Source organism: Polypterus senegalus, chromosome 6 (genome assembly GCF_016835505.1).
Source record: "Polypterus senegalus isolate Bchr_013 chromosome 6, ASM1683550v1, whole genome shotgun sequence".
Taxonomy (NCBI): Eukaryota; Metazoa; Chordata; class Cladistia; order Polypteriformes; family Polypteridae; genus Polypterus; species Polypterus senegalus.
This window is the reverse complement of record NC_053159.1, coordinates 30960144-30971872: the sequence shown is the minus strand read 5'-3', so window position 1 is coordinate 30971872 and position 11729 is coordinate 30960144. Positions and strand designations below refer to the sequence as shown.

Here is an 11729-nt window from a genome sequence, read left to right as displayed (position 1 = left end):
ATTAAAATCAAGTCACATATCATTGGACAAAAGTCCAATCACATCCTCAGGCGTGCATATATGATTAATTGGTGACGCTATGTGTGCATGAGTTTGTCTGGTGATGATCTAGCATAATCTGGTGCTATGGAAAAAGGCTCTGGCTCCCCTTAGCCAAGGACATGGTTTTAGAACATACATGGAAGTCATTTACTCATAAGAAAAAATACAAACCTCAGGTTCTTTTTGTTCAATTAATAACACTTGTTTTAAACAAAATGTGTTAAGAACAAAGTTTATCAGAGAAAAACTAATAACTAATTTTTCACTAAATAGCTGTTCTGGGCATTTATTTGACTAGTTCATCCATTCTTTGGTACTGCTATTGTTACTAAACATTGTTGGAGGCATAAAAACCGTGCAAGGCACACATTTTGAAATTGTTTCTTTGCCAAACTACATAGTTTTCATTACATAGCAATTTGTTGTGCCTAACTTTATACTTAAAATGTTCTCTTTGATCCTTCAGTCAAACAGTCATATTACCTTTGTTCTTTTATTTTAGGCGATACCACCTACTTGGACATCTTCAGAGAATTCTCTCACATGGCATCCAACAGTCCTGAAAAACTTAATAGGCGCAGCTTCCATTTCAGTCATTCCTGCAGGTAGTTGATAGAGGGGTCCACAGATGAGATTGCTTACTTGAAGCTCTTCTTCTTCTGCTTTAGAATATAATTGGGTCAAGAGACAAACAGACATTTTGAAAGCCAGTACAAAATGTGTCATTGATTTGTCTAAAATGTTTCAACAGGCTAAGGAAATATCTTTAGGGTGAATGATGAAAATGACAAAACAAAGATGAGAAAAACATGCAGAGTGTTTCTAGGATCAACCTCAGTTTCTCCTACACATTGGATGTGCTGGATTCAGGAGCTTGCTACCTTCCTTAAGACAAAAGTTGACACTAAGATAAGTGGAACAAAAATTCTAACTTGAGATCCAAGATATAGGAAGACACATGAGACTGATGCCCAAATCAGGGCAGAATCCCACCTTACAAGCTTTGGTGCCTGAATATCCTTATGTGAGACAAGTGGCTTGAAAAAACAAACATGGACAAGAGACTTTTGCTTGTTAAATCAGGTCTTTTCAACATTTATTTCAATTAAACACTTGTATATATCTGCCTTATTACATCTTTTGTAGATTTTAACTTCTGCTGGATTTGCAGGACTAATCCTTCAGTCTAGTTAATGTCTTTATGCTGATACTGCACAAAGTGACACGACAAGGCAGTCAGCAGGATGGACAGCCAGCTAAGAGCTGCAGAGAACAAAACATTGGAATACTCATTTTGATGCTGCTGCTTTTACTTTATTATTATCAGCTAAAATGTTCTTAACGTCTGGCGTAAGATGCGCCATCATTGTTTGCACTACGTTCCAGATCCTCTAAGAAAGTACGACTGCTACACGTAGCCAAATGATTTGTGAAAATGTAGGTATCCGACTATACAGGTATAGTCTCTACAATTTATATTTAATCTCTCATTTGTAAAAAAAATATATATATATATATATATATACAATAATGCAAATGGTATTTTGTAATACAATTATGAAAATATCAAAATAAATTTACTCCTTGTAAGAACACTGGTCTGATGTTTCCCTTCATCAGAGTTTTCACCTTCAGTAACTACCGTAACTACTGTATGAACATATAGTGTGTACCAAATTTTAGAGTTACCCTTATTTTTTTTTCCAGAATTTCGCACTTGAGAAAAAGAAAGAGCACACCATGGCTGCTGCCCACAGTGAATCTGGGATGAATTAGTCTGCAAGAATGACACGTGACATGCAATTATTGAGCATTTGTAAGAATAACTAAAAACTGTGAACATTTCTTTACAAAGCAGTTTAGACAATGTATTCATGATACATAGTTACTAAGCGATACATTTCAAATTTTAATTCTTTTTGAATTACACTGTATTGCTAATCCAGGAATATCCAGACTGCTTGGTTCTGTGCACAGTCAATGTTTTGTGCAGAAAGCCTCAGAACAGAAGAAAATATTTACAGAGAAGAACTTTTATTTGAGAAATAGTCACAAGAAAACCATGCACAGGTATGAGTCTAAAACAATATTTATAAAGCAGGGTGACTCATAAGAAAATGTGTATTTATCCATTTTAGTCAGCTACATATTCATTGTATTTTAGTAGCAATCCTATAATTGAAAATTGAACTTATCAAGGACAATGGCTGGCCTTTAAAATAAAATAATTTTAAATCATTTATATTTTCAGTTATCCATACTTTTGTAGCAGTGCTACTATAGTAGTGAGAACTGCATCTCCCAGCAGTCCCTGCAGGGGCTGTTGGGGTCAAAGGTGGTCAAAGTAGTTTAAAAGGAGGGCAGATGGCCAAAGGAAAAAAAGAGTGTGTTTTGTTGTTGTATTTTGGCTCCCTTTACCTGTGAGACTGGCTTCTGTTTAAACCGTAATTAGTTTTGTGTCCTGGATTGTATTCGTTGTTGGAGTCTGGATTGTCTTCTGTCTGCCTGTGTCCTGAGGATTGATTATGGATTCATTGGCTTCCCCGCAAGAAAAGGAGCGCTCTTGAACCATCCATCCATCTTCACCCATACAGTGGCTACCGGTAGGACTGTGTTTCATTCCCTTGCAGCGTGCAGGTCTCTGGACTCGCTGTCATCATCTTTCATTTCAGCCGGTGTTGTTTCCATTGACTTTGCTGTGTGGAGTTGTTTGTTTTTATATGTTTGATATCGTCATAGGGGTACAGGGCTGGTATTATTGTTTTCATGTATAGGATTTAATTGTATTACATTCTTTAATTATTGTTATTCTCCAGTGTGTTGTATTTTTGTCTCTGTTGTGAGTGTGTGCGGGTCAAGCAAAGGCTGAGAACGACCCTGGGATCCACTATAAAAAATAAATCACGGTGTGAATTTTAGTGGCACCTGACCGCTACACTTTGGAGAATTAATGCCTGTTTACTTGGCATAATTCAGGGAGCACTGCTGTATGTAAGTTTTCATTGCAGTCAGTCTTTTAGCCTGTGGCTAATTTGTACATCACATAGAAAAAAAAATGTTTCTCAGTTCACACATGAAGACTGTGAATAAACACATATTTTAAAGTTTTGTTCCTGTGACTTGTAGTAATCTAAAGTTTATTTTAAAGACTTTTATTTGTCTGTGGTGTACTCTTCCCCTTTGACGTGTAGAGTGTGATTTCTTTATGAATTTTAGCTCAAACCAGTATTTTGACAAGTAACAAGGCTTCTGGAGATCCAACGAGTTCTCTGTTACTTGAACTGGAGTCTGTTCAATGTAAGTTGCCAGTTGTTTGGAAAAAAATAAATAACAGCAACAAACTAATGAATAACCAAGAGAATAAATGCACCACGTATGGCCCAACTTATTATTAATACACAGCTTTACCAATCTCATATCCTTGGTCAATTCTGAGCTCATATAAACAAGACGTCTGCCTAATGGCGGAATACAAATATGACCAACTATTAGCCTAAGATGAATTTACTTTGTGACTCTCCAGACACTTAACTGAGTAAACTCAGTGTAAATCATACCCATGAACACAAGCACACTTGGCACTTTAAGGAATCTTTCACCAAATTAGAATATATTCAACCAATCAGCCTGACATAGCTCATTAGGTGCCATTAGTGCAATGTGTCCAAAGGCATTTTTATTAGCTAAGACACTGGGTAACTTGTTTCATCAATTTCTGTGACAAGCTACCTTAAACACGATGAAGTCAGCATTGGTTGCAAAACACCTTCCAGGGCCTGCAACTAATACATCTTGGGGCCTTTGCTCTTAGACATATAAATGGAAGGAAACGAACACACGGCTTGTGAAGATAATTGAACACCTCAATGAAGAAAAGGGGCTTTGGGCAAAGAAAAAGAATGACCACCAAGAGATAGTTTCATAAAGTAGGCTGAGCAAAAGCTTTATGAGAATCTCTCCACAGGTTTGTGCTCTTAATTCTCTTCAGCTGTAGAATTGTTACAAACCAAAAAAATATTTTAGAAATATCTGGTGTCATGGAGGGTTACATTATGCAAGAAAAAAAGATATTCCAAGATTATGGTTTGGCTATAGAGATTATAAACTGCTTGGCAAGGTGATGAGAGAGTTAAAAAAGAAAGGAAACTGGGATAGTTAATGTAACTGTAATTTACATGGCTTCTGTTACTTATTGGGACTCCAGCAGTCATGTCTGGTGAGTGCTGCTACATAAAGTCTAATAATCAAAGCAACATGTTAAAGGATACTTCTGCATGTTGTCTTCTTTTTCGGCTGCTCTTGTTAGGGGTTGCCACAGCGGATCATCTTCTTCCATATCTTTCTGTCCTCTGCATCTTGTTCTGTTACACCCATCACCTGCATGTCCTCTCTCACCACATCCATAAACCTTCACTTAGGCCTTCCTCTTTTCCTCTTCCCTGGCAGCTCCATCCTTAGCGTCCTTCTCCCAATATACTCCGCATCTCTCCTCTGCACATGTCCAAACCAAAGCAATCTCGCCTCTCCGACTTTGTCTCCAGACCGTCTAACCTGAGTGATCTGACCCTCTAATGTCCTCATTTCTAATCCTGTTCATCCTCGTCACACTCAGTGCAAATCTTAGTATCTTTAACTTTGCCACCTCCAGCTCTTTCTCCTTCTTTCTGGTCAGTGTCACCATTTCCATCCCATATAACATAGCTGGTCTCATCACTGTCCTGTAGACCTTCCCTTTCACTCTTGCTGATACCATTCTGTCACAAATCACTCCTGACACTCTTCTCCACCCATTCCACCCTACCTGCACTCTTTTTCACCTCTCTTCCACAATCCACATTACTCTGTACTGTTGATCCCAAGTATTTAAACTCATCCACCTTCGCCAACTCTGCTCCCTGTATCCTCACCATTCCACTGACCTCCCTCTCATTTACACACATGTATTCTGTCTTGTCCCTACTGACCTTCATTCCTCTTCTCTCTAGAGCATATCTCCACCACTCCAGGGTCTCCTCAACCTGCTCCCCACTATTGCTACAGATCACAATGTCATCAGCAAGCATCATAGTCCACGGGGTCTCCTGTCTAATCTCGTCTGTCAACCTGTCCATCACCATTGTAAATAAGAAAGGGCTCAGAGCCGATCCTTGATGTAATCCCACCTCTGTCACTCCTACCACAGACCTCACCATTGTCACGCTTCCCTCGCACATAGCATGTAAAATGGTCAAAGTAAAACTCGTTTTGAGGTGTTAATCTACTACTTATGGTAAGCACTTCTGTCACAGTTATTACACAAGATTAAAGCTGAGGAAGCCATCTACTGTATGTTAATGACAACATATGACTGGTATAGTTGACTAGATGAGACAGTGAAAGAACATGGATTCATGAGTTGAACTGGCCATCTCACAAAATGCTATTGTGTTTTCTCATAACATTTAAGTGTATAACGTTTTCCCATAAGGGAGGCACTGAGATTTTCTAGGCTGACATGCAGACTGGAATGATTTTGTTGTTGGGGATTGGAATCACAAGAGAGAGATATGAAGGAAACAAATCAAGGAATTTCACAGCTTGTGTTGATACAGGTGAGTAATAGTCCTTTCAGAAGTTCTAAATGAGTTGACATAAAAACGTTCATATGCAGACTGAGAAGTAGGAGCATCTTAGCAAAACTGCAACACCAGAAGGTAATAGTGAGAGCAGCATCAAGCAGAAGGAGTACAGACCTGTCACTCTGAGCAAAGCCACTTACTGGAACACTGAACTGAGTGCATCCTGTGGTGGGTTTGGGATCGACAGTCAAGAACTCAAAGCAGATGTCTACTAAGGATTCATTGGTAGCCCTCTCAGGTAATCTAGTCAGGGGATTTCTTCCAGAATCAATTAATCTTAGAGTTTAAAGTGCAATGTTAAAATGCATGTACATAATGTATGAAGCTTTTTTTTGTGCATTTCCTAATACCCCTCTTAACCGGCCACTTCACAAGTGTGTTTTGTTAAACCCTATAGTCTAGCATTTGTGGTCCATCGGTGGCATGAAATATACTTGTGAAAAGAAATTGGAAGTAAAGGATAAGTTTGGTATTTTTGAAGTCGAACTTGTTTCTTCACAAACTTGAGATATATGCATTTGCCACATGAAAATGTGTTCTAAAGTACTTTTTATTTTGCTGCTCTACAATGAAGGGCATGAGACACAGAGGAAAAGGTTTTTAAACCTACAAAATAAGTCAATTTTTAGACATTTGTTAAGTAATAATAATAATAATATATTGTATTTATTTGTAGCTGCCTTTCTAAACACTCAAGGACACCGAACAATAGATAAGACACATTATAAACAAAACTAAAATATAAAAATTAAAATCAGACAGAGCAATTGTAATCAAAGAGAAAAAGCAGTCTTAAACAAGTTTTAAGTTTAGATTTAAAAAGTGAGGAGGATTCAATATTTCTGAGCTCAGATGAGTTCCAGAGCTGGGGAGCAGAGCAACTGCAATGCTGTGCTCCACTTGGGGGTAAGACGGGTAAAGGGGGCAGTCAAGTGGATGGAGGAAGAGGATCTAAGGCTACAGAAGGGAATGGCAACACGGAGGAGGTCGGACAGATATGGAGGGGCAAGGTTGTGGAGAGCCTTAAAAGTTAGTAGGAGAATTTTGAATTGAATTCGGAACTGAACTGGAAACCAATAAAGCTGCTGCAAAACGGGAGTGATATGGTGAGTAGAGGGGGTTCTAGTAATGATGATGGCAGCTGAATTCTGGACCAGCTGAAGCTTATAAAGAGATTTGCGAGAAAGACCAAATAAAAGGGAATTGCAACAATCCAGACGAGAAGTGACAAGGCTATGAACAAGGGTAGCAGTGGTGTGGGGAGTGAAGTAGGTGCGAATACGATTAATGTTACGCAAGTGGAAATATGCAGACCGGGAGATGTTATTGATGTGGGACTGAAAGGATAGAGCACTGTTAAAGATGACACCCAGAGTCTTGACCTGTAGGGAAGGGGAGACAGAGGAATTATCAATAACAAATATAAAATGATCAGTTTTGAATAATGTTGATTTTGTACCAGTATGTAAGTATTGATCCATGCCTTCCGTGTTTCTGATGAATGTTTTTTAACAACAAAAGGGATCTGAAAATAATCATTTTATCACATTGAAACTCACTGGTACTCTTTTTTTTCTTGTGATCAAGATACGTTTTCTAATCGCCTGCATGCATTCTTATGTATAGTTGTGCTTGAAAGTTTGTGAACCCTTTAGAATTTTCTATATTTCTGCATAAATATGACCTAAAACATCATCAGATTTTCACTCAAGTCCTAAAAGTAGATAAAGAGAAACCAGTTAAACAAATGAGACAAAAATATTATACTTGGTCATTTATTTATTGAAGAAAATGATCGAATATTACATATTACTGTCCTGCTCCACTGACAGACTGAGAAGATCGTTCCTCCCCCACACTATGCGACTCTTCAATTCCACCCGGGGGAGTAAATGCTAACTTTACTCAAAGTTATTGACTGCTTTTTCATTTTTATTACTATTTAATTTAATATTGTTTCTTTGTATCAGTATACTGCTGCTGGATTATTTGAATTTCCCCTTGGGATTAATATTTTGGAATGGCAAAAGTATGTGACCCTTTACTTTCAGTATCTGGTGTGACCCCCCAAAAGCCCCCCTATGCAGCATAACTGCAACTAAATGTTTCCGGTAACTTTTGATCATTCCTGCACACCAGCTTGGAGGAATTTTAGCCCATTCCTCCGTACAGAACGGCTTCAACTCTGGGATGTTGGTGGGTTTCCTCACACGAAGAGGTAACGTGGGTCCTCCTTCTCATGGGCTCACCACCTATGGGAGGGGCCAAGGAGGTCAGGTGCAGTGTGAGTTGGGTGGTGGCCGAAGGCGGGACCTTGGCGGTCTGATCCTCGGCTACAGAAACTGGCTCTTGGGACGTGGAATGTCACCTCTCTGAAGGGGAAGGAGCCTGAGCTAGTGCGCGAGGTTGAGAGGTTCCGGCTAGATATAGTTGGGCTCACCTGGACACACAGCTTGGACTCTGGAACCAATCTCCTTGAGAGGGGCTGGACTCTCTACCACTCTGGAGGTGCCCCCAGTGATAGGCGCCGAGCAGGTGTGGGCATACTTATTGCCCCCCGACTTGGAGCCTGTGCCTTGGGGTTTACCCCGGGGGATGAGAGGGTGGTTACCCTCCGCCTTCGGGTGGGGAAGGGTCCTGACTGTTGTTTGTGCGTATGCGCCGAACAGCAGTTTGGAGTATCCACCCTTTTTGGAGTCTCTGGAGGGGGTGCTAGAGGGCATACCTTCTGGGGATTCCCTTGTTTGCTGGGAGACTTCAATGCTCACGTGGGCAATGACAGTGAGACCTGGAAGGGCGTGATTGGGAGGAATGGCCCCCCCCGATCTGAACCCGAGTGGTGTTTTGTTATTGGACTTCTGTGCTCATCACGGATTGTCCATAACGAACACCATGTTCAAGCATAAGGGTGTTCATATGTGCACTTGGCACCAGGACACCCTAGGCCTCAGGTCGATGATCGACTTTGTGGTCGTGTCGTCGGACTTGCGGCCATATGTCTTGGACACTCGGGTGAAGAGAGGGGCGGAGCTGTCAACTGATCACCACCTGGTGGTGAGTTGGCTTCGATGGTGGGGGAAGATGCCGGTCAGACCTGGTAGGCCCAAACGTGTTGTGAGGGTCTGCTGGGAACGGCTGGCAGAGTCCCCTGTCAGAAGTAGCTTCAACTCCCACCTCCGCAGAACTTCAACCACGGCCCGAGGGAGGTGGGGACATTGAGTCCGAATGGGCCATGTTCCGTGCCTCTATTGTTGAGGCGGCTGACCGGAGCTGTGGCCGTAAGGTGGTCGGTGCCTGTCGTGGCGGCAATCCCCAACCCGTTGGTGGACACCGGCGGGGAGGGATGCTGTCAAGCTGAAGAAGGAGTCCTATAGGACTTTTGTCCTGTGGGTCTCTGGAGGCAGCTGATAGGTACCGCAGGCCAAGCGAATGCGACGGTTGTTGCTGAGGCAAAAACTCGGGCATGGGAGGAGTTTGGAGAGGCCATGGAGAACGACTTTGGACGGCTTCGAGGAGATTCTGGTCCACCGTCCGGCGTCTCAGGAGGGGAAGCAGTGCAGTGTCAACACCGTATATGGTGGGGATGGTGCGCTGCTGACCTCGAATCAGGACATTGTGGGTTGGTGGGGGGAGTACTTCAAGACCTCCTCAATCCCACTAACATGCCTTCCATGAGGAAGCAGAGCCTGGGGACTCTGAGGTGGGCTCTCCCATCTCTGGGACTGAAGTCACCGAGGTGGTCAAAAACTCCTTGGTGGCAGGGCCCGGGGTGGATGAGATATGTCCGGAGGTTCCTTAAGGCTCTGGATGTTGTAGGACTGTCTTGGTTGACACGTCTCTGCAACATCGCATGGACATCGGGACAGTGCCTCTGGATTGGCAGACCAGGGTGGTGGTCCCCCTCTTTAAAAAGGGGGACCGGAGGGTGTGTTCCAACTATAGAGGGATCACACCCCTCAGCCTCCCTGGAAAAGTCTATTGGGGTTCTGGAGAGGAGGGTCCGTCGGATAGTGAACCTCGGATTCAGGAGGAACAGTGTGGTTTTCGCCCTGGTCGCGAACAGTGGACCAGCTCTTCACCCTTAGCAGAGTCCTGGAGGGTGCATGGGAGTTTGCCCAACTTGGAAAAGGCATTGACCGTGTCCCTCGGGAATCCCTGTGCTCGGGAGTATGGGGTACCGGACCCCTGATAAGAGCTGTTCGGTCCTGTACAACCGTGTCAGAGCTTGGTCCGCATTGCCGCAGTAAGTCGAGCCCGCTTCCAGTGAGAGTTGGACTGCGCCAGGGCTGCCCTTTGTCACCGATTCGGTTCATAACTTTTATGGACAGAATTTCTAGGCACAGCAAGGGTGTTGAAGGGGTCGGTTTGGTGGACTCAGGATTGGGTCACTGCTTTTGCAGATGATGTTGTCCTGTTTGCTTCATCAGGCCGTGATCTTCAGCTCTCTCTGGATCGGTTCGCAGCTGAGTGTGAAGCGGCTGGGAAGAGAATCAGCACCTCCAAATCTGAGACATGGTCTTCAGCCGGAAAAGGGTGGAGTGCCCTCTCAGGGTTGGGGGAGAGATCCTGCCCCAAGTGGAGGAGTTCAAGTATCTCCGGGTCTTGTTCACGAGTGAGGGAAGAATGGAGCATGAGATTGACAGGTTGATCAGTGCGGCATCCACAGTGATGCGGGCTCTGCATCGGTCTGTCGTGGTGAACAAGGAGCTGAGCCGTAAGGCAAAGCTCTCAATTTACCAGTCGATCTACGTTCCTACCCTAACCTATGGTCATGAGCTATGAGTAGTGACCGAAAGAACGAGATCGCGAATACAAGCGGCTGAAATGAGTTTCCTCCGCAGGGTGTCTGGGCTTTCCCTTAAAGATAGGGTGAGAAGCTCAGTCATCCGGGAGGAGCTCAGAGTAGAGCTGCTGCTCCTCCACATCGAGAGGAGTCAGATGAGGTGGCTCGGGCATCTGATCAGGATGCCTCCTGGACGCCTCCCTGGTGAGGTGTTCTGGGCACGTCCAACCAGGAGGAGGCCCCGGGGAAGACCCAGGACACGCTGGAGGGACTATGTCTCCCGGCTGGCCTGGGAACGCCTTTGGGATTCCCCTGGAAGAGCTGGAAGAAGTGGCGGGAGAGGGAAGTCTGGGCCTCTCTGCTTAAGCTGCTGCCCCCGCGACCCGACCTCGGATAAGCGGAAGAGGATGGATGGATGGATATTAGTTTTTATTTCTATATTTTTTCTGACCTTGCTTGGAAATTCAGTTCAGTTTTAGTTTTCCTTCATCATGTATTTTTAGTTTTAGTTTAGTTTTTATTTCACACTAGCAAAATACCCGCGCTTCGCCAGCGGAGAAGTAGTGTGTTAAAGAAGCAATGAAAAAGAAAAGGAAACATTTTGAAAATAACGTAACCTGATTGTCAATGTAATTGTTTTGTCACTGTTGTGAGTGATGAGTGTTGTTGTCATATATATATATATATATATATATATATTTACACACACACACATAAACATATATATATATATATATACATATCTATACATATACACACATATATAAACATATATATATACATATACATACATATCTACATATATACACACACAGCTATTTCGTATCAGTGCAATACGCTGTTTGTTAAAACGGTTGACTCCCGCTCTTACGTGCAATAACAAATCAAATCATTCAGTTGTCTTTGCTCATATGTCATTTTAGAGCTGGACGCCTGGCATCTTTTTTGCCCACAAGTTCGTTTCTGTTTGGTGTGAGGTTCTGTGTTGTGGAGATTCTCAGGATGGATTGCAGGTGCTCATCAGTGAGGCGACTCCTGTGTGCTGTTTTGTTAGTCTTTATCACTGAGAAGAGCTTCTCACACAGATATGTGCTACCAAACATGCACAAGGTTCGAGCCGCATGTAGACGGACTTTTTTTGTTCTTCAAAGTCACCAAAGCGCCGTGCAAACTCAGTGCGCAATAACTGTAGCTTCGCAATAACTTGCAGCATCTTAAGGTAGACTTGATTAATGCGGTAAGTGTTCGGCAAGGCAGCTGAAGCGCTGCATTATGGGATCTGTAGT

General features: G+C 42.9%; 1 protein-coding gene across 6 annotated transcripts in view; it reads left to right on the top strand.

Annotated features, from left to right (window-relative positions):
- acap3a (ArfGAP with coiled-coil, ankyrin repeat and PH domains 3a) overlaps positions 1 to 2253 on the top strand; it is a 125787-nt gene extending 123534 nt beyond the window's left edge. For 4 of the 6 annotated variants that reach the window (XM_039755743.1, XM_039755744.1, XM_039755745.1 and 1 more), the window contains exons 25-26: positions 545 to 647; positions 794 to 1539. In XM_039755743.1, coding sequence (XP_039611677.1) covers positions 545 to 647; positions 794 to 812 — 122 coding nt within the window. In that variant the 3' untranslated portion in view covers positions 813 to 1539. Of the gene's footprint in view, positions 1 to 544; positions 1540 to 1749 lie in introns of those variants that run through there. The other 2 variants (XR_005634040.1, XM_039755746.1) reach the window with 2 other exon arrangements.
- Positions 2254 to 11729: the final 9476 nt, after the last annotated feature.